The sequence below is a fragment of the Pteronotus mesoamericanus genome, unplaced genomic scaffold, assembly GCF_021234165.1.
Source record: "Pteronotus mesoamericanus isolate MK-2021 breed Mesoamerican mustached bat unplaced genomic scaffold, CSHL_Meso_final contig_46, whole genome shotgun sequence".
Taxonomy (NCBI): Eukaryota; Metazoa; Chordata; class Mammalia; order Chiroptera; family Mormoopidae; genus Pteronotus; species Pteronotus mesoamericanus.
This window is the reverse complement of record NW_026555170.1, coordinates 9,321,983-9,343,684: the sequence shown is the minus strand read 5'-3', so window position 1 is coordinate 9,343,684 and position 21,702 is coordinate 9,321,983. Positions and strand designations below refer to the sequence as shown.

Sequence of the window (21,702 nt, the reverse complement as noted above, 5' to 3'; positions counted from 1 at the left end):
AAGGTGCCATTCACCTATAGCCTGCACAACCATAGGTGGGCAGCCCTGTGCCTGGACCTCTCTGTAAAATAATTTTTAGTTCAAAAAAATTGTTGTAAGAATTAAGTGAGAGAGAAACATTTACTCTATCTGGGTTTGGTTTTTCTTTTGTATATAACAAAATTTAAGAGAATAATATAAGATTGTACGTTAAAACATACGATCTGGTGACTGGCATGAACTTATTCCCTTCCTTCCCTTTGTTTTTGCTGACTTTATCATGTCACTCAAGAAACTGAAGAAGTTCAAAGAAATATGTAAGAGTCTTTACTCCTAAATAACGAAATCCCTGGCTGTCTTTCTGGAGAAAAGGGAGAATGCATGGAACAAACAAGATGTATCCAAAAGCTCTCTGCTCAAAAACATCTTCCAGGGGCTGTCAGCTCGAACTGTATTGGAATCATCTGAGGAGTCTTTTCTGTTTTCCCTGCAAATTTTTTATTGTTGTTCAATTACAGTTGTTCCTCTTTTTCCCCTCATGATTCTCCCCTGCCCTACCCAAACCCCCTCATCCATACTCAATCCTCCCACCATTGTCTTTGTCAATGGGTCCTTTAGACATGTTCCTTGACTTGATCCATCCCCTTCTTTCCCATTTTCCCTCTCCCTCCTCCCCTCGGGTCGCTGTCAGTTTGTTCTTTATTTCCATCACCTGAGGAGTCTTTAAAAGTAATGATGTCTACATCCAGGCCCAGATTCTGATGGAGCTAGTCTGAAGCATGGCCTGGGAAATGGGTTTTTTAAAGCTTCCCAGGAGAGTCTACTATGTAGGCAAAGATGAGTACTACAACTGTCTCTATATACACACCATACCTAGATATCAATTGATTTGTTAACATTTCTCATTAAAAATATTCTTCTCTTCCTCTACCTACTTCCATGTTGGGATACTAGCAATTCACATCTTAGTACTATAATTTCACTTTAATTATCTCACATTTCCCTCTTTTGAGAGGTAAATTTTTGAAGGGGGGAGAGTGGACAAAGTGGCAGCAAATAATAAAGAGAAAGAAAAAAACAAATTCTCTCCCCAGTTCAGGGTAGCTATTAATTCCCCTACTCAAAAGGACCCCAGATTTCATTTACATCTCTTCTTCAAAACTCTCACATTCTTACTTATGATGAATTAAACTATACGTAGGTTGGATCTTCTTAATTAAAATTACAAAAAAACAACAACAATGAGCTCTCCCACCCTCACATCCATCTATCTTAACCATAGTATAAGAAAACTAGAACTATTATCTTATACTTCATAGTCATTAAAATTTCTCACACCTATGGAGGAGTATGAGACCATTGCACTGAAGTAGAAAAAGTATTAAACTTGAGGCTGATCACCTATCAACCTTTCTGAGATTCAATTTCCTTATGATGAGGACTAAATAAAATATTGTTAAGTAAAAATTCCTGATGCATATCAGGAATTCAATGCAGTTATTGAACTGAAAACTCTCTAGGAAGGAAAAGGCTAACTCATATACTAATTCTAGTGGATTGCCCCTACAAACATGTAAACCCCCAAAATCATAAAAAATGATGGCTATTGTTGCTCAATGATAGTTCATGATGACATTATTTTAAAACCATTTTTTTTAACTAACAAATAACAACACTTCTCTAATCAAAATAATGCCAGTTTCTTAAGGCTTTTCTCATTGAGCTCATTTTCAAGTCCTTTTATATTTATTACTTTTCTCTGAACATTTTTTTCATGGTTTCTTTCAAATTGTGAAGTCTATGATATTCTTCATTTTCCATGATACTATTGCTGATTAAAAATTACACAGCTGGATAATCTGGTAGACTTATTGGGCAACCTTGACAATTAATGCTGTCATCACAAGCTCTAAATATATCAGTGCGTGTGGCTAAGGCTCATAATTACCCAAATACTCATAATAATAGTCAGAAACTGCCAAAAATTATTCCATGTTACCTTTTCCACATCTTCACCACGACTGTCTATAAGAATTATAAAACATGTGCTAGACCTGAGACTGTTAGATCATCTCCAAAATCATGAGGAAAATACAGGGTGGGGCAAAAGTAGGTCTACAGTTATTCATATGGAAAATAATACAATAATTAATAAATAATAACAAAAATAAACTGTGTTTCATGTACTTTCAACTGTAAACCTACTTTTGCCCCACCCTGCACATTAATCATTCAACAATCAAAAAATATTTATTTAGCACTTGGCATGTTTTCCTGCATAAGATGTATGTGTATAGGAGGTGGGAAGATAATTAATCAATAATTAAGATAGGTTTTTTCCCCACATATTCGGGTCTTCTAAATATCTAGAATTAGCCTTTCAAGCCTTAAACATTCTTTTTATTTCATCCACTTTACTGGTCAATGATAATAAATATTCGTACATGATCTGGATACTGCTAATAGGAAAAACGTTTCCATTGCTAAGCACTGTACTGGAACCATGCTCCCTAGACACTTTACAACTAGTACCCGGTTCTTCTGAGAAGATACCCCCTAAGGAAGATATATCAACAACAAAAAAAGGGATTCCAGCAACAAAATTAGGCTTTGGGTAAAATTTTAAAAAATAACATCTTCATACCTACCAATAGAGAAATCAACTTCATTACCCAGTTTCCTGGGATTTGTAATATGCTTTTGGGGTATTTCATCTGGAGGTAGATGAGAGTAGAATTTATCTAATATGGATTATTTATGGAGCTGATTCCAGCCAAGTCACTTCCAGACTCCTATTTGTCATGCAGCCCCATCATTTAGTATATGCTTGCCCTTTTCCCCAATACTATGTTCTAGGATACAAATAATATCTTCTCTAAGAAGACTGTTAATCAGTAAGCAGAGGTGTCTAATTTGCCTATTTAACACCCAGATACATTCATCCAGACCAGAAGTCTCAGCAAAAATCAAAATCTTTTAAGGTTCTTGCTCTGATTTTCATGCACATCACCATCTCCGAATCTAAAGGAGGACAAGGGAGGAGGAGAGGCAGAGTTTCTAAAAATGGTTCAGCTAGTTCTTGCACTTCTTCACTAAATATCTGGAAGCAAAAGCAAAATATGTGGATTACATTTTCAGTTTTAGAAATAATGGAAGAAACTACACAGTATAATATATTGCACTGTTTCCATGCTTTAATCTTAAGGGTAGATGTTTTTACTCACTCTCTAGAACAATCAATCCCCACCACCCCTAACATGGGGATATTTTAATAGTGGTTTATATAGTTCATCCTAGGAGTTACAAAAAACTTCCCCTAAGAACTTGGAAATAAAGCTGATAAGAGTGGTCTCTGATAAATAAATTTTAAGATCAACATAATGTCCAAGACAAAGTTACCTTCAAAGACAAAGAGTGCCTCTAGGTCTAGAAGACCTCAGAGTTCACTAAAATCCTTACTAAAGAAGGAGTCAAACAGAAAGGAGGGCGGGGGTGGAAGAAAGACTAGGCACAGATACCTACAGGCAGGCTCCCCAGGCAAGATCTCCAAGACTTCTGAACCACCCACAGACTCTCCCTGACGAAACAGCAATGCTCCTAATGAACTTGGACCTTTGTCCTAATTCAATCCTCACCAAGTAGCCTTTCTTATGTGGCATATGGTGCAAACCTGTGTATAGAGAGAGAAGGCACTGACCGTATAAGCTTGGACTCATCTATCCGACCACAGATATGAACTGAGCCCCGACCAAGCAGGGCCCTTGTCCTAAGCAACAGAGATACAGTGGAGAATTAAAACAGTTGAGGTCTTGGAGCAAACGCAAACAAGTAACAAATAAACAAGATAATTGCAGCTAGTAATAAGAACACTTACACGAAGTAAGCTGAAAAACGGTCTAGATAATTGTGGGGGAAGGGAATGGGTGTTTTAAGAATAGGGATTAGGAATAGCTCTTTTGAAAGTAACATTTAATATAAAACCAGAAGCTGACCCTACCCTGAGCATTTTCCAAAAGCATTGTTAAAAAAAAAAAAAGAGAGAGAGAGACACACACAAACAGGCCTATAATGGACTTACTTGTGCTAAGTCTCATGTCACCACCTGAGACTTAATAATACCTAACCTAATTGCAGTTGCAGCTTTTCTCAGGAATGTAATCTTAGTCAGTCTGGAATTTCCTGTTCAGCACTAGATAGACCCATTTTACCCTGTAAAGTGAAGGGCCTTTGCCTGCAACAGTCCACTCGGACCCTGGCCCTCCTCCCTTTCTGCCTCTAAAAAGCTGCCCTTGGAGCTCCTTTCTTTGTGTTATATGGGATGCTACCTGATTCATGAAATCATTGAATAAAATCAAACAGATCTTTAAATTTACTCAGTCGAATTTTATTTTTAACAGCATTTTTCAACTATTTTTTTTCTAAGTTATACCTCAGCACAATGGTAGAGAAGATTATAATGATTAAGACAGAGCGAACAATGTGAAAGGGCATGTGAGGCCTGCAGACAAGTTAGGTAAGAGGAGCTCCTTTTTTGTTCTCCTCGTTCTTCGGAAACACAGCAAAGGCCCCACCTCACTCCAACCCTCTCTCCCAGGCTTGTGCTTCTACTTGTTCGAACTTGGCTGCACCTCCAGTTGGCTGCCTGATGCACCTCCAGAATCTGTCAGATGAAGATTGAAGAGAGTTTCTAGGCAGAGGGAACAGGAAAAGCTATGACAAGAACTAGCCTACCATTTCTTTGGAATTTCCAATGTGCCTGAAGCTTTATGAATAAGGGGAAAGTAACAGGAAACATGGCCGGAGGAGCTAGCAGAGGCAGAGCCACAGAAAGAGATTTGGGTTTTATTAAAAGCTACTAGGAAGCAAGGGAGTTACATGAACTGATTTACATTTTTAAAAGATCCCATTGGCTAGGGGGTGGGAGTAAAGTGCCGGCTGGTAGAGGGCCTCCAAAATGAGCCGAAGCGGCAGGGATGGGGTTTGACGAGGGCTGCCGCAGCAGTAGTGCTGGGGAGAGGGAATGGCTTTGGGGCGTGTTTTGGGGCACATTTTGGAGACAAATCACCAGAACTTGTTAACAGACAGATATGCAGGGTGGGGAATCACACTTCGGTTTGGCAAAGCATCATGTCTTTCACTGAAATTCGGAAGACTGAGTGGGGGAGGCAAGAGGAGGGGGAATTAAAAGGGTTTTTTTGGTTTTATTTTCTAAATCCTCACCTAAAGACATGTTTACTAATTTGAAAGACAGAAGCATCAACGTGAGAAATATGCATCTGTAGTCTCCCGTATGTGCCCCGATGGGGGATTGAACCCGAAACCTAGGTATGTGTTCTGACGGAGCAGGGAATCCACAACCTTTTGGTGTACTAGATGATGCTCCTACCCACTGAGCCACCCAGCCAGAGCAGATTAAGCATTTTCTGATGGGAATATCAGGTCTGAGATGCTCACTCAAGATACAAGTAGAAATGTCAGTTAGGCAGCTGGGGCTTCTGGGAGAAGACTGGAGTGAATGCCCTGTATATACATTCAGAAATTATCTGTGCCTAAATGGTTCCTTAAAGCCATGGCATTCCCATCCTGGTGACAGTTGTTTTTATTGTGAATTAATAAATTTACACCGAGGCAGGGGGAACCAAGCTGGGACACCCCGTGCAGATGGCTGGCCTTACCCAGGCTGGGCCTGCCCCTCTGCTTTGCCATGTACCTCAGCTGAGTGCTTCTGTCAGATTTTGTTGTGCTTTTTTATGTAAAACACTGCCCAATTCCCACTTTTTTTCATGTGGATCAATGTGGAAATCTGAAAAACTGACATGTATTTAAAATCCTTTTTTTTACAAGAATGCACTGAAGTGCTTATTTGGTTGAGTAAAGAAATATTATACAAATAAAGGATAAACTTTAAACAGGTTAGGAGACCAAAACTAGACCCTAGTTTAGAGGTGGCCACAATTCACAGACCAGAGTTGTTGACTTTGGGCTCTGTTATTGCAGAATATTTGAGAACATTACAAGAGAACGTTGGTTGTTAAATCACTTGATAAAATAAGTGTCAAGAAAGTATTAATAGAAACCCTGGAATTAAATTAACATAAGGCAATTTCAGTTCATCCCTTTCAGTATTGATTACTACCATGTGATTATTTTCTTGACTTCCTAACTTCCCGGTGGGTTTTTCTCAGCTGAGGAGACAGACCACACCGAGACAGAGCTGGCTGGAGGCAGGTGTGAGAGGCTTTTTGACTGAGGTGGAAGGCGACAGGCAGTTCCAATGTAAAAAGATAAGCAAATCACCCTGGAGATGATTTCTCAAACACTAAATATAAACTTGGTTGACTGTTCAAAAATTTTACATTCCTATCTGGAATTAAAGTTTTAATTTTCACTTCAGTATTATTGAAGTGGTTAAATGAAGTAAATTGACACATTAATGCTCCTAGGAGCTCTTTGTAGCAATTTTAGTGGAGTCTTCTAAAGAGATTTCCATTTTCTCCCCATTCTCCTTTATCATGTAGTACTTTTTTGTGAAACTCAAAGATTTTGGAGAGCAGCAGTTAACTTTTCTTACAAACCCAACCCTGTACTTACTTATGGGAACCACATGGAAGGGTAGCATTAGAGGAAACAGAGGCGAGGGGTGAAGTAGAGCCCCCGACTTCCGTTTCACTCCAGCCTCATGTTGCCGGGGAGCTGCTCCTTTAATTAAAGGAGCTGTGTTCCAAGGGCTGAGACACATTCCTCCCTGCTGCCACAGTGGGAAGCCAGCCAGGCCTGCATTCCACGGAAGCTGGTTCCTAGCCATTTCTCTGTTACCCTTTTGTGCCTTCTTTTCAAGAGCCTGTGAGAAGCCCAGTCACCTTGGCATCCTGGCTCTTTCGTTCTCTCCCCCCACCAACCCCCTCCTTTCCTCTCCTGGACATTCTCTCAGGGGGCAGCAGGGTCCAGAATCCCCTGAGCCAGCCTGAGAAAGCTGAGCCAGCTGTGCTCCAGGCTTTGGGGAACATGCTTTCTCTTAACTGCTCATCTTTCCTCTCACCCTGAAGGCTGCCTGCTACAAGCCATTTAAGTGTTAAGAGCCAAGAATTTTTTTGGTCTTTGGTTTCAATATCATTTAGAATGAACTGGCTTAGGTAAAGGAATTCTCCTTGGGATCTCATCTAACTGACTAGCAATTTACATCAGGGGTTGGATCCAATTCCCTGATTGGTTATAAATCTGCCTTGTTTTGCTGATCATTGATCTGAACATGCATTGCACTCAGAGACTTAGAAGAGAGAAAAGGTTATGGCAGGGTAAGACTGACTGCATTTTGAAGTCCCTAGGCAACTTCTGTTGCAGCACTCTTTAACAGCATCTCCATTTAACTATTGTCAACAGCCAGGCTTGGTAAGAGCTCTGGAAGCCACAGAAATTTTTCAATGTCTGAATTTTAGATTAGCTGTTATAAAAGCAACTTTGTTCTTCATGATGCATCATCCCTGGATGAAATGACTGGTTCTAAAAAGAGAACACTGTCCTGCCCCATCATGCCAGACTCCACTGTCGGCCACAAAGGCAGCATTAACTTCAACAGAAAATAATAATCACATGCACACTCACGATCAGAGCTCAGTTGGATGTGCTACCTATAAGAATCTATTTATTAAGCCTTTTGTAATATTTTTATTCTCCCCACGTTTCTGCACTCTCCCCTAAGGTCAGTTTTATTCTAGACACTCAGCCCATGAAGTAAAATCAGGAGAGAATTCTGTCCATGTCTACCTGCAAAGATAATGTTTTCAAACCTGTTTTTCTCTCTTTCTTCCTGGACATTTCCACATGAGAATGACAGAACTCAGGCTCTAGGTGCCACAGGCCTTTCCAGCCTCCTCTCTGGAATGGACCTGAGCCCACAAACCTTACCTTCAGTTGAACGAGATGCACATCCACATGCTTGCTGTCTGAGTCCTGCTGGACTGAATGGGTCAGGTCCCGGACCCTCTCTGAGGTCATCCGGAGCCAGGTCTCAATTTCAGGTAAGTGAAGGACAATCTTCCAGTCGGCCCCTGTGTGCAGTGGGGGTGGTTTTTCATACTGCTGGTCAGAATCCATTTCCTTCATCGCCTCTTCTCCCCCACCCTGCTCCACAGTGGGTGTCAAGTTGATGGCCATGGGTGAAGCATCAGTAGCCATGGGATCCAGGTCTTGTGACCTCAGGGGGGAAAGTGTCACACTCATGGTTAACATGGAGAAGTCTAAACCTTACTTCTTTCCAAAACAGCTGAAAGGCAAGAGGAAAGAAGAAAACAAGAGTCAGACAAGATTGCCAAATAAAGAAATGATACTTTGCAGAAGAAGCAGGATTTCTAAATTAAGCCAGATTTCTAAATTAAGAAACCATAGCTCATAGCAAAAACAGAAAGAGGTGTTTTAAGTTTCTATGTAGTAGCCCCAAGACTCAGCATATAATAGAAACACAAAACAATGTAACAGTGCCTACCCCAACATCCATTCTCTCCTCATTCCTTAGTAACAAAATCCTGATTTTCGACTGTGCCTATTCCTGCTGAGAATCTAAAACCGCCTTCCTTATCTCTATCATAACTAGGTGCAGCCAAATGGCTAAGTTCTGACCAATGAGCTGTGAAGGGAACTCCTGTGTAGAAAATCTGGGAAAGGTGCGTAAAGGGAGCTGACTCAGTTAGAAGGGCTCCCTTTTTGTCCTCTGCTTTCCTCCTTTTTCCAGGTGGTAACATGGACTTCGTGGCTAGGGTTCCAGTTGCCATCTCAGACCAGGAGATGCTTCTGAGTATGTCAGGGAAAGAATGGTAGAGCAGAGTGGTGGGAACAGGGGTTCCACATGACAATGAGGAACTACTGTACCAGACTTGGACTGCTGCCCTGGACTTTTTTCATTGAGAGAAGAACAACCTTCTACCTTGTATAAGTCTCTAGTATTCGGGGCTTTTCTACTATAAGCATCCAAACATCATTTTAGTTATTGTAACCAATATATTCAATATATGGAATAAAAAGAGAGGGAACATATTTGAATTAGTGAAAACACTGCTGAATTCAGGAAAGGTTGCTCCTTTCTGTGATTTGTTATATAAATAGTTATTGTGCAGGAATTCCAAACCTTTACTTTCCTGAAAAGTATAAATCATGGATTATATAGAATATATCTATAATTAATTAACTCTCAACCTAAATGACATTAACATTTGGTCATGTTGAAATTTTTAGAGGCTCTGGAATTTCAAGAGTAATAAATTGCACTTAAACACAAAATATTCAAATGTTAACCAAATACATTAAAAATAACCTAAGTGTAAGTCATAATAAGGTAAGGTTGCCTTTTGAGATAAAACCTATTAGCTTACTATTTATCTAGCTATGTAATTTATGTTTCTTCTGGAACCAGTCTATCATAAAATAACATTTTGGATCTTGTACATTAGGCATTTTAAATACATGTTATTTTTAGTTTCAGGGGAAGCTTCGTTTACTCAAGACAATGTGTTTCTTTTACTTTTGTAAGGCTTTTTCTGGTGCTACACATTCAAGTTACTTTATAGCTCCATTCCTCTAAAGATAAAAAGTGGCTGATCAAAATATAAAACATAAATGTAATTGTCAGAAAGTAGCTTATATGTCTTTAGATTCTTAATATTCACTTAGTATCAAAAAAAATATTGTACCTATAGAAATGAGGAGCGGGAGAGGAAACAAGAAAGATTCCAATTTGACTAGGAATATGTAACTTTCCATACAGGAATGAGCACAGGGAATTAAAAGACTTGTTGAATTAACAAAAGCCTTAAAAATAAGTTAGTCCTATGATATTATTTCAAAAACCTTCCAATGCTACAGCGTGTTGCCCCTCCCCAATTTATTGAGCACCTTATTTTTAAATTAAATGATAAGAACGTTTACAGATGAATTTTTGAAAACAAAGTTATTCACAATAAAGCAAAATATGTTATAAAGTAAATTTATCACTTTGGTATCTGTGTTAGAGGATGGCTTTAGGCTTCAACTCAACAGTTTTATCTGCCTAACTGCAAGAAGAAGAAATCTATACCCTACATTTCTAACTACCCTTGCATACAATTTAAAAAAAAATACTACTATACCCAGCTATTCTTAAAAACAAATTAGAAGATATGAAAATTTCCCTGGGAGCCATAAAACTCTGGGAAGAGTAAACTGCCTTACTACTTCTTTTTTTAAATTAATATTTTCTATTGTTTTTTAAAGTATTATTTTCTGTTACCATTTAGTGCCATACTACTTCTTAATAAACCATACCATAGCCTCAGACAGGCTCTGACTCTGATTTCCCAAAACACTTTTAAATTTTTTTAACTTTTTTTTAAAGATTTTATTTTTTATTTCTAGAGAAGGGAAGGGAGGGAGAAAGAGAGGGAGAGAAACATCAATGTGTGGTTGCCTCTCATGTGCACCCTACTGGGGACCTGGCCTGCAATCCAAGCACACGCCTTAGACGGGGAATCGAACCCTTTGTTTTGCAAGCTGGCACTCGATCCACTGAGCCTTACCAGCCAGAGGCACTTTTAGATTTTTAATCAATTCCTACCCTCTGGGGAATCTGTTTAGAATCACAACCTCAGAAAAGGAATTTGATAAACAAAGGTTAATAAAAGTTTCTAGTGCAGGTCATAGACCTGGTGGTAAGTAAGGACAAGGACACTGATGTCTCCATGGTTCCCTTTTCTAAGAAACCAGACTCATCCAAATGAGAAAACCAAACACCAGGGCAGTGTACAATGAACTCTCTGAGCTACACCTGCACCCACTCACGCCTAGACCTCTGCCCATCAGCCCTGCACAGCTGAAAAATGATGCCTGGTCACTGCATTCTCTCTGAAACTCCTAAATCAAGGCTGTGCCTTCCCTGGAATGTACATCATACTGTAAACTAAAGAATATACCAAAGAAGTGGCTCATGCAATTTATGTCCCAACATACATTTCTATAAATACCATCAGGCTATGCACCAAACAAGCACAGCACAGTTTTGTGGGAATTGGGGCAAGATGCTCCACGTCTCTAGGTCTCAGTTTCCTCATCTGTAAAATAGCAAAATTGGCCTACATGATCAGTAAGATCCCACTGTCCCTAAAAATCTGTGATTTACTTATCCAGAGATTCAAAACTATTGGAAATATCCTGTCCATACTGAGAGCTATGCAGATCCTAAATGATGACCTTCCATTTTACCAAAGCACATGAAGACCATCAATAGATTTGTCCTAATGGAAAGAAATAAATTATTACCAGGCAAACACATTTTGTAAGTCATTATTTATACAGTATGTGTTGCTAATTCTTTCCAGGGGAACAAATACAGGAGATTATCCCCTCTGAGAGTTTGCAATTTAAGACTGACAACACAGACAACGTGGTTATATATGTAAAAGAATAAAATAAAAACATTACACAAAACTTGGTAGGTGTGTATCACATATGAGTAAAAGGCAAGGAAAACTTACATTCAAGCTGCCAATACAAAATTTACCTGCATTATAACCTGGACGTGATGTTTCTATATTTAACTGATCAGACTATAAACAAGAGAATTTCTTAACCCAGAGAAGTAAGACAATGCACGTTATTCAAGTTTTATTTTAGCTTCTGTGTACCTACTTTCCCTAACATATAGCTTTGCCACTGGGAAAGGAGTACCATATGTGTCATAATAGCATAGCAAACCTGGGAAGTGGCATAAATTTGATTAATTGCCCATTTTCATGGAAAATAATCACTATAAACATTTAATTGTCACTTCTAGTAGTTCACATTTAAATGGCCACCCTCAGATAAACAACCTCTATTTCTGATTCTCACAAAGTTACATCTGATTTAAAAGATAACTTGTTTATATTTTAAAGGAAAACTGCTTCACACTGTGAAGCCTTATAATAACATCTTTGTACATATCTTTCCTGTACTTATCATGACTATTCAAACTTGTTTTCCCATAAAATTAATTATTCCATTTGAATGCAAACAAATAGTAGGAAATTCAGCACAAGGCTGTACATTCTTCTAAACACTCCATAAGTTTTGTATTCTTCTTTTACCAGATATCTTACAATAAAATTCCTATCTAGTCACAGAGAAATTTAAAAAGGAGAAAAAGCCAGTAGACAACTCCTGAAGATGCAAATGACAGTGTTGACTCAAGTGCATAGAAGAACCTACTCAGTTACAAGTCTGGCTCCAAAGCCGTGTGAGAGGAGCGATCAGCCAGCTTTTTGGAACCCAATGACCTCCATTGCTGCCCCACCCCCTCCAAATGCTTATCTGTGGCTACCTTTCCAGTATTAGACATAATACCACCTTTATCCCAGCTGCTGTTAAAAATAACATAGGTCAAATCCTTTCCTTTCCACAAATCCAAAGAATAGCCCACATTTAAAGTGCAAAAGGTGAAAGCAGTAAACATTTTAAAGCTTTTCCTATTTTTTAGTCTGTGAAAAAGCTTTTCCAACTACACTCTGTTTATTCAATATCATTTTATAGAAACAGAAGAAACACACCATGGATTTCTTCCTAACAAGGACTGGTTCTGCTCTCTCCCTGCCAATCCACAAGTTTTAAGTCAAAACCTGACATTCGCTGAATACATTCTATTTGAAAAAGACACATTTAAATCAGGAAAGTGTTCTACCAAACTGGTAGGTGAATATGCAGCTACACAGCCGTCAGAGCTGCCCACCTCTTTCTCCCTTCTCTTGTAATTTTCTCTTTTAAATAAAAGAATAGAAAAGCCAGGAATCCTCACCAGTACTCACTGTCAATGCTTAGTCCCTAAGGGTCCTCCAGGATTAAACGTCTGGCTCCTCCTTCTCTCCCCCCTCGGGTTCTCTTCTTGTGGCCAAACAAGCTAAAGGACAGTGTCAGGGCGGTTCCGACAGCAGGACAGTGGCAGGTCTGTAGGGCACCAGCTTCATACACCCTAGTGGCCTAACTCGCATTACAAAGAGAGGGCTACTATGCTATCCCTATTTGGAAGCTAATGTATAAGCTCCAGGCCTGTGCGGTTATAGGCAGGCTCTTGCAAACAAGCAGTGATAAGTGAGCTGAGGAAAAGGAGACAGTTGCCAAAACAAGGGTCACTGTGGAAAAGAATGGGTGGGCAGAGCACATCCAGTCACGGCTCAGAACAATCGGGACTGTACACCCTGAAAACTGAGCAATCCTAAAGCAGAATAAATACATTTGTAAGTAAATTAATAGTACTGTATTAACATATCCAGCTGACAAAGCCAACCTGAGTTACATAGGTTCAAACTCTCTCTCGTTTCTTAGGAAAAAACTGTTCTTTCCAAGCAAGAACATTCTGTGTACAGCTCGAGATGCAGTCTTACCATTATGTAAATCAACCTCAAGCCTAAATACTCACTCTCAAGATTTCTGTGCTCTGCTTACTTCTTCAAAAGCAAGTGAGAGGCTAAAGCATAATTCTAGCCAAATGATCCAAGCCGCTTTCTACAAAGCACATGTTATAAAACCAAGGTAGGGAACATTATTAGGCCCTGAATGGTGTGGGTCAGTGTGTTGGACATCATCCTACAAACTGAAAGGACACCGGTTTGATTCCTGGTCAGGGCACATGCCTGGGTTGCAGGCCGGGTCCCCAGTTGGGGTCCTGCAGAAGGCAACCAATTGATGTTCCTCTCACACATCAATGTTTTTCTCTCTCTCTTTCTCCCTCCTTTTCCCAATCTCTAAAAATAAATATTTAAAATCTTAAAAACAACAACAACAACATTGTGAGGCATCACTAAGTGTCCATTTTTCTCCCTCTTCCTTTTTTCTTTCATATTCTCATAATTACTCTTCACAGAAGCTATTCATAGAGATACTGAATTCTGAAGGAAAAAAAAAGTTACACTGGAATGTTTTTATTTTTGTTTAAGGTTAGTTCTCATGCTCTGATTGCATTAAGGAAAAATAAATGAACTCGAGTCATGCATCCTGTATCTGATTCCAGGATTCTAGAATCAGGTTATGTGACAAAAACACAAAAACACAACACATTTAAGAAATTACTTAATTAAATGTCTTGGTCTACCTAGATGGATGGGGCCCTAATTCATCACCTAGTTTTAAGCCTTGCTGTCTACCTACCTTCCCGGCCTCTTGTAAAGTCAAGAGCTAGGAAACTTTAAGTAGCTTTAAGCTCTTAAAGAAGAAAGCCATTAAGTTAAACTTGTACTTAGGGGAAAAGAGAGTGGTTTTTGTAGGATGCTCCTAAAGAATTTTTGAAATCCCTGTCTGTCTCTTCCTTCTCCTTTGCCCTCTTCTCCTCCAGGTCCCAACCTCCAGAACTCACCTGTAGTAACACGGTATAGTGAGGTCACTGAGGAAGCCCCAGATTAGTCTCACATTCTAATCCTTCCACCATAACAGAACAGCCTGCAAATGGATATCCGTGAGAAGGACTTAGGCTTTAAAGGGGTGGGGTGGTGGGAGGAGGAGACAGCATGAAAATAGTGAACAGTGGGGCCCAGACAGATTTCTACACTTTAAAAGATCTTATTGGTGTTATCACTGATGTTACCTCTCTCTTTCCTTATCTCTCTTTTTACCCCTTTGATATGTGTTTTGTGTAAACTGTTCCCCCTGGGCAGATGGTTGATTACATCCTGCTAATCACACAGAGACCATGGACGCTCTCCTGGGCCTCCACTCAGTCACCACTGAATCTCTTGCCCAGAGTACGCAGTCTCCTGTCAGCAATCACACACTTCACCAACAGTCTTCCTTGCTTCAACCCTTTTCCTACCCTCAAACTGCCAAACTGTTCCCCAATTATTCAGATCCTTCTCCTGTGGCAGGAACTCCCAGACTGACTCAGCTAATCATCTTACCTCCTGTGTTTTCTTTCCCCCATTATGGTAGCCACTTCCTGTCACTCTGGAATTCACTTGGCTGCATCAGCCATCAGCTGCAAATGGTGCCCATGGTCATAAGTATGTGGACCTGGACTCAGTGAACGCTAATGGGGGTTCATATTTCTCACCGCCCCCACCCCCGACTTGCTAATAATCACCTCTAACCATTAGGCAGCCACCTTTCTGTTGTTCAAAAAAATGTCTTGAGATAAACTAGATTTGTAAACCCTAATACATAATTTACACACTTGTTTTTGTCAATGTTATTAACACAAAGAAAATGAAACAAGATTCATTTTAAATCAACTGACATTACTGAGAATCAACTATATGTGTGTGTGTGTGTGTGTGTGTGTGTGTGTGTGTGTTTATATATATATATATATATATATATATATATATATATATATAATGAGTCACATTTACCCTCAAGGAAATTATAACTTAATAGGGACAATATTTCTCTCTCCATTCTCCCTTTCAAACACACCGACTGATTTCTAAGGCAGGATGTGGGCAAATAAAGCCCTTTGATGCCCCAGTGGAGTGGCATTAATCCTGGAGGAAAGGTAAGGGGGAGAGGGTGACATTTGAGATGATGGGCTTATAATAATAGGTATAATTTAGATGGGCAAAAAAACAAAGAGAGGTGGGGAAAAAAATAGAGCTGGGGAAACTACTTGGACAAAGACACCTCAACATCAAGAATGTGGGTGAATCAGCAAGTAATTAATGGTGAGAGGAACTGGGAACTTGCTCGGGATCAAAAACAGACAAAGCTACAGGTACATTGCAGCCTTATTATAAAAGGGCTGTGAACTCCATGCCATGGAATTTAGAATGAGTCTCTCATGGAGCAGGGATTCCACAAAGATTATGGAAGGGAAACAGGAGTACGGTTGTGTCCTAGAATGCGACAGAAAAGCCAATACATGTGCTCTTGTTTACCAAGAAAATGAAATGAGAAGTCAGCATTATCAGAAGATCAACATCCTCTTTTCCAGACAAACTTCATTAATATAAAACATAACCTTAAAATCTCTTTCTAGCCCAGAAAAAAAAAAGAGAGAGAAAGAGAGAGAGAGAGAGCAGAGAGAGGAGGGTGGGGAAGATTGAGAGAGAGAGAGGCTACAAGTCTGACTTTTAGATCAGAGTGATTAAAGGAGTTCTGTGCTCTGTCCTACCTAGTTCATTAAATATAAAAAGAATTATCCATTTTTAGATGTCCATTAACCCTAGCATCATATATTTGAAGTGGAAATTTTTTAAGGATCCTTTTATGTGATGTTTTTACATCTTTTTCTTGTTCTAAAATTATTTTTAAGTAATTAAAAAGTAATATAGAGTAATTGAAACATTGTAAAAATAGATAACACTGAAGTCAAAAGTATCCCCCCTAGTCCCGTCCCCAGTCAATAAGTGTTAAGAGGCTATTTGTCTTTTGTAACCTCAGTACTTAAAACGGAAAGGAAATGAAGTTTTTAAAGATTCTGAAGCCTAAATTAGCTGGTTATCTGCATTAATGTAGCAATGTAGAAATGTTCGTTAATTCACTCTTTATTTGCCAGAGATAAATAGGTATTCTACAAATAGTTGCTATTGACAAATATTTTGAGATAGTGCTGGGTGATTTCTGGATAGAGAGCCAACTGAATACATGTCTGTAACTTTGTTCCTTCCAGAAACCCCACTAACACTACTGCAGAGGGTTATTTGGTTTGGAGTTTACTATAAACATTCAAGAATGGGAGAAGAAACAATATTTTTGGAAGCTGGAAATTAGATGAGCAAGTAATAACTGGCTTGAAATTAGCTAATTCAAGAAAACTAAATCCCAAGCCAGCAGTGCAGAACACACACACACAAAAGAACCAAACTTTAGGATCCTTTAAGTATTTTGAAATTGGTGGAACCAGGTACCTCTGGAAGTAAAGAGGGAAAAGTGTGTAGTGAAGAATTAACTGTACTCAAAGAGAAGTCTGGCCTTCGCCACAACTCCTGGGTGGTAACCTCTAAAATCTTGGAATTTCCTGATGAGAGCAATTGTGTTACTCATAGCAGGCCTTTTAGACCACACCTGACAGTTTATGTTAACAAGGGGATTCAGGGTGAGGGACAGCCGGACACAAAGACCAACCATGCGATTAGAGGGCTGGGACTATGGACAGCCACACAGGCGATCATTCCACCAATCATGCCTAAGTAATGAAGCCCCAATAAAAACTATGGACAGTGAAGCTCACGCTAAAGGCCCAGGTTGGCAATACTCCAGGAGTACTGCTGCACATCAATGACAAGAAGGCAATGTATCCCTGAGGACATGGAAACTTTGTGTTTGGAAACTTCTCAGTTCCAGATTCCACCCTATGTGTTTCTTCGTTTGGCTCGTTCTGACTTGTATCCTTTTGCTATAATAAAACTGTGATCATAAGTATAGTGCTTACCTGAGTTCTTTGAGTTTTTCTAGCAAGTTATCAAGTATAAAGGCATCTGTGAGGATCCTCAGATTTATAGCCAGCTGGTCCAAAGTGAGGATAGCCCTGGGGACCCTGAGCTTACAGCTAATGTCCAGTGTTGAGCAGACCTGGCAGTCTTAGGGGACTATTCCCTTAACCTCGAGTTTGGCCTCCGGGGCCAAAAGCAGCAATGATAAATTGAGAATATTAATTTTGATTTAAAAGTGTTTCAAAAGCAGAACTCTGCATCTTTCCTTATTCTGTACTGCTAGGTGATTGCTCCCACTACCAGTTCTGGTGGAAGAGTAGATGTTTATTCTCCCAAAAGGATCAATCAAAGTTTCTCTGGACTCAAAGACACTGGGCACAGTTGATGATAGAAGTACCTTGAAAATAGGGAGATAGAATTAATATAGGCGTTCTGAGTGTTGAGACCCTTCAATCCTCTTCCCCAGCTTGACTCTCCAAAGTCCTCACCCTCCAGTCACGAGACCAGAGGTCGCCTCTGTAGATCTGATCAAATCCAAGAAGACAAGATACTGAAATTGACACATCCGAATCACCACACACTCAGGGTGTTCAGTCAGCTTTAAGAGAGCCTGGTCCACTCTTAAATATGGCCAGGCAGGCAAGGATTAGCAGAGATTTAGAGAAAGTTCTACAATGGATGACAGGCCCAAAGCAAGCTAACAAAAAATCTTCACCTGAAGAAAACATACTATACAAGGAGAAGATGATTTGGGGAGGGAAAGAAATATCAGAGATAAGATATTGTATCCATGAAACAAGAACAGAATGTTATTTTTAAAAAGAAATACTCATATTTATAGAACAAAAAAGAACTTTGGAAAAATTAAAACATGATAGCAGAGAGGAAAATCTCAATGCAAAGGCTAAAAACAAAGTTAAGAAAATCTCACAAAAAGTAAAGCAAAAAGATAAAGAAAAGGTAAGATAATTAGCCACCAGTCCAGGAAGTTCAATGACTGGAGAATAGATAGGAATTCTTGAAAGCAAAAGGAATTGGAAAGGGGAAAATAAAATATTTTAAGAAAATGAAGGACATGAATTTCTAGATTAAAATTACCCTAAGGTAGAAAAAATGGAACAACTATAATAAAATAAACAATAAAAAATAAAGCAGGAAGAAAGAATTAAAGAAAAAGACCCACCTAGTGTATAAAAACACACACATCAAGGCTCTTTATTTGAAATCTCCAGAATATTAGGGAAAATGATCTGTGGGTTGAGGTAGAGGCATATGAGAAGGGACCCAAAAAAACCAGAATTTATTTATAAAAAATTGTGTGCTTATTCTTACATGTTTAAACCTCAGTCACCTTCAAAGTACTTTCCATTTGATGAAATACACTTATCAAGACTTTTTTCTACTGTTCAAAACAGTTTTTGAACTCGTTGATTTTGATGCCTTTTAGTGCTTCTGCTATTTTTTGTTTCACCTCTTCCACATCAGCCAAACTTTTCCCTTTGAGGACTTTTTTCATCCAAGGAAACAAACAAAAAAAGTCACTCGGGGCCAGATCCAGTGAATTGGGGGGGTGAAGCATGGGAGTCAGGCCGTTTTTGGCCTAACAGCTGAATACTCAGCGCTATGCAATGCAGGCAGGTGCGTTCATATATCACCCATCATGAAATGGGCAACCATGTTGAAAGAGTCTTCAAAAAAATTCCACTGAGACTGAACACAGCCTCTCACAACAGTGCCAGCTAGTACACTGCTACAGATGGGTTCCTGGGACACGCACCCAGCGGGAGGAGCCTGTGTTACAAGGGGGCTGTCCTCTAGAAGATAATTCCAGTTTTTTGGGTCCCCCCTGTATGCAAGTGTCGGGGTTCAGAACTAGTCACTCCAAGATATACATATGTGGTTATGCAGATTGTTTTGAGGTAAAGGTAACTTTGGTTGTGGGCTCAAGAGAAACTTCTATCCCTTCCTTAACTACTTAGAAGAGCTTGAACTAGGGTTCTGATGTATCTATAGGGCAGGAAAAGCTTCGATTTACTAAACATATGCCCTTCTTACTGTCCTGCAAAGACCCTTTGACGCCCCCAAGGCATGTTATCTCATCCCCACCTCAGAATGTCTCATACACCCATTTTTCTCCTTCTGTCTTCGAATCTCTCATGCACGCGGGGTCTCTGACTCTCTCGTGTATATAGGGTTCCCATACATATGTGTGTATTAAATTTGGTTATTTTCTCTTGTTAATCTGTTCATGTTGATTTATTTATTAGACCAGACAAAATGACCCTGAGGGGAGAAGAAAGTTTTTTCCACACCCACACAAGGAATCATAAATTAGATTGCTTTGGATTTCTCAGCAGTAACTGTAATAGTGTTATTTATAATAAAAAATAAATATATTTGGTCTTTGCTTCCATTTCTGGCATAAAGCACCTAAAACTCTTGGAGTTTCCTAAACACAAGAGCAACGGGGGAGTGCCTTTTCTGACAGTATTTATAATAAGAAATATATATTTGGTCTTTGCTCCCATTTCTGGCATAAAGCACCTTAGACTCTTGGAGTTTTCTAAGCACAAGAGCAATTGGGGTGCTTTTTGTGACAGTATTTGATCTGTTGTCCTTGATTCCTAAAATAGTTCCAGAGCCATAAAGGTGGAAGAATGTGTATTATTACTCCTAACAAGACTTTTTCAACCACACCAGAGTTTATGTTAATAAGGTAACGTTTGAGAAGCCTATAGGGATGGGAGCTGGTTTCCAGGGAAACCAACCAAGATTAGAGGGTTGACACTTTCAGTCGTACCAACCAACCTCTGGAGGAAAGAGAGGCTGGAGATTCAATCAATCACCAATGGCCAGTGATTTAATCAATTATGCCTATGTAATGAAGCCTTCATAAAAACTCAAAAGGACAGGGTTCAGAGAGACTCCTTGGTGAACAAGAATGCATCACAGGCTGGGAAGGTGGTGAACCCCAAACTCCACAGGGATAGAAGTTCCTTTGCTTGGAATCCTCCCAGACCTCACCCTATGTATCTCTTCATCTGGCTGTTTATTGTATCCTTTAATATCCTTTGTAATAACTAGTAGTCTAGTAAGTAAAATGTTTTTCTGCATTCTGGGAGTGGTTCTGCAAGTTAATCTGACCTGAGGAGAGGGTCGTGGGGACCTGGGGAAGGGTTCAATTTATAGCCAGTCTGTCAATCAGATGCACAGTTAACAATCTGGACTGGCAATTAGCATTTGCAGTGAGAGGAGAGAGGCAGACAGTCTTGTGGGACTGCAGGCTTAAACTGCGGGCTTCGACATCATCTTCCGGTAAGTAGTGTCAGAACTGAGATACATTATAGGACAACCATCTGGTATCAGAAAATTGCTTGGTATGGGAAAATCCACCACTTATTTAGTGATCTAAAGGGCCAGAGGTGGAGTATTGAGAGTAGAGGAGTATGTTTTTCCATAATAGCAACATTGGATGCTAGAAGACAATTGTTTCATTTAAGGAGGAAAAAGAAATCTAGCATGGGATTGTATAGCAAAAATAACAGTGATTGAAATCAAATGTCAGGACAGAATAAAGATATGTTCAGATATTTAAGTTTACCTAAGACCATCATCTCACACACACTTTTTTCATGAGATACCAGAATCTCTCTATATACTCTACTGAGAGAGAGCAAGCAAACCAAGAAAGAGGAGGTCATGGGATGTAGAAAACAAGAGACCGAGCTCCCCAGAGTGACAAGGAAGGGGAATTTCAGGGGGCAGCTGCGCACCAGGCAAGAAAGCACCCGGTCCAGGGGGGAACAGAGCACAGGCTCTCAGAACAACTGTGTCCACAGACAATCTTGAGAGAGGAAACCTAATGTCAATGGACAAATCTTCCTAGAAGAGGTTTATTCAACTGGTGGAAAGTCGGGGGGTTGAATGAGAAATAAACACATAGAAAACTGAGCAAATAATAGTTATAAACTCCAAGAAAAATATAAAATTTTACAAAAAATAGAAGAAAAATTGTATTATTCTATGTGGTTTAGCTATAAATTACATTTACTTTTTCTTAACAATAAACAATAACTGTTGATATACTTAATCACGCATACTTATCCAGGGAGGAGAGGGCGAGGGATTGTGTCTGTGCGCCTGTGTGTACACAAGTGCCCCTGGGTGTGAGAGAGAGGTGGGGCGGGAGAACAAGCTAAATAAATTCTCAACTTTTGTACTGAAAAGCCGGTAGATAAAGATAAGAGAAAAAAATACTCCATAATGAGCCCCACTATTGTATTGTTTCAAAACGAAGGCAGTTACCAAAGTAATCAGCTAAAAGATGAAAAGCAGTTGCGTCTTGAAGAATGGGAAATGGAAAAGAAGA

The 21,702-nt window shown here is 39.5% G+C and overlaps 1 protein-coding gene across 2 annotated transcripts in view; it reads right to left on the bottom strand.

Annotated features, from left to right (window-relative positions):
- AKAP6 (A-kinase anchoring protein 6) overlaps nt 1-21,702 on the bottom strand; it is a 464,313-nt gene that overhangs the window by 345,225 nt on the left and 97,386 nt on the right. The window contains exon 2 of one of the 2 annotated variants that reach the window (XM_054577924.1): nt 7,885-8,242. In XM_054577924.1, the coding sequence (XP_054433899.1) occupies nt 7,885-8,208 (324 nt within the window). In that variant the 5' untranslated portion in view covers nt 8,209-8,242. Of the gene's footprint in view, nt 1-7,884; nt 8,246-21,702 lie in introns of those variants that run through there. The other variant, XM_054577925.1, reaches the window with a different exon arrangement.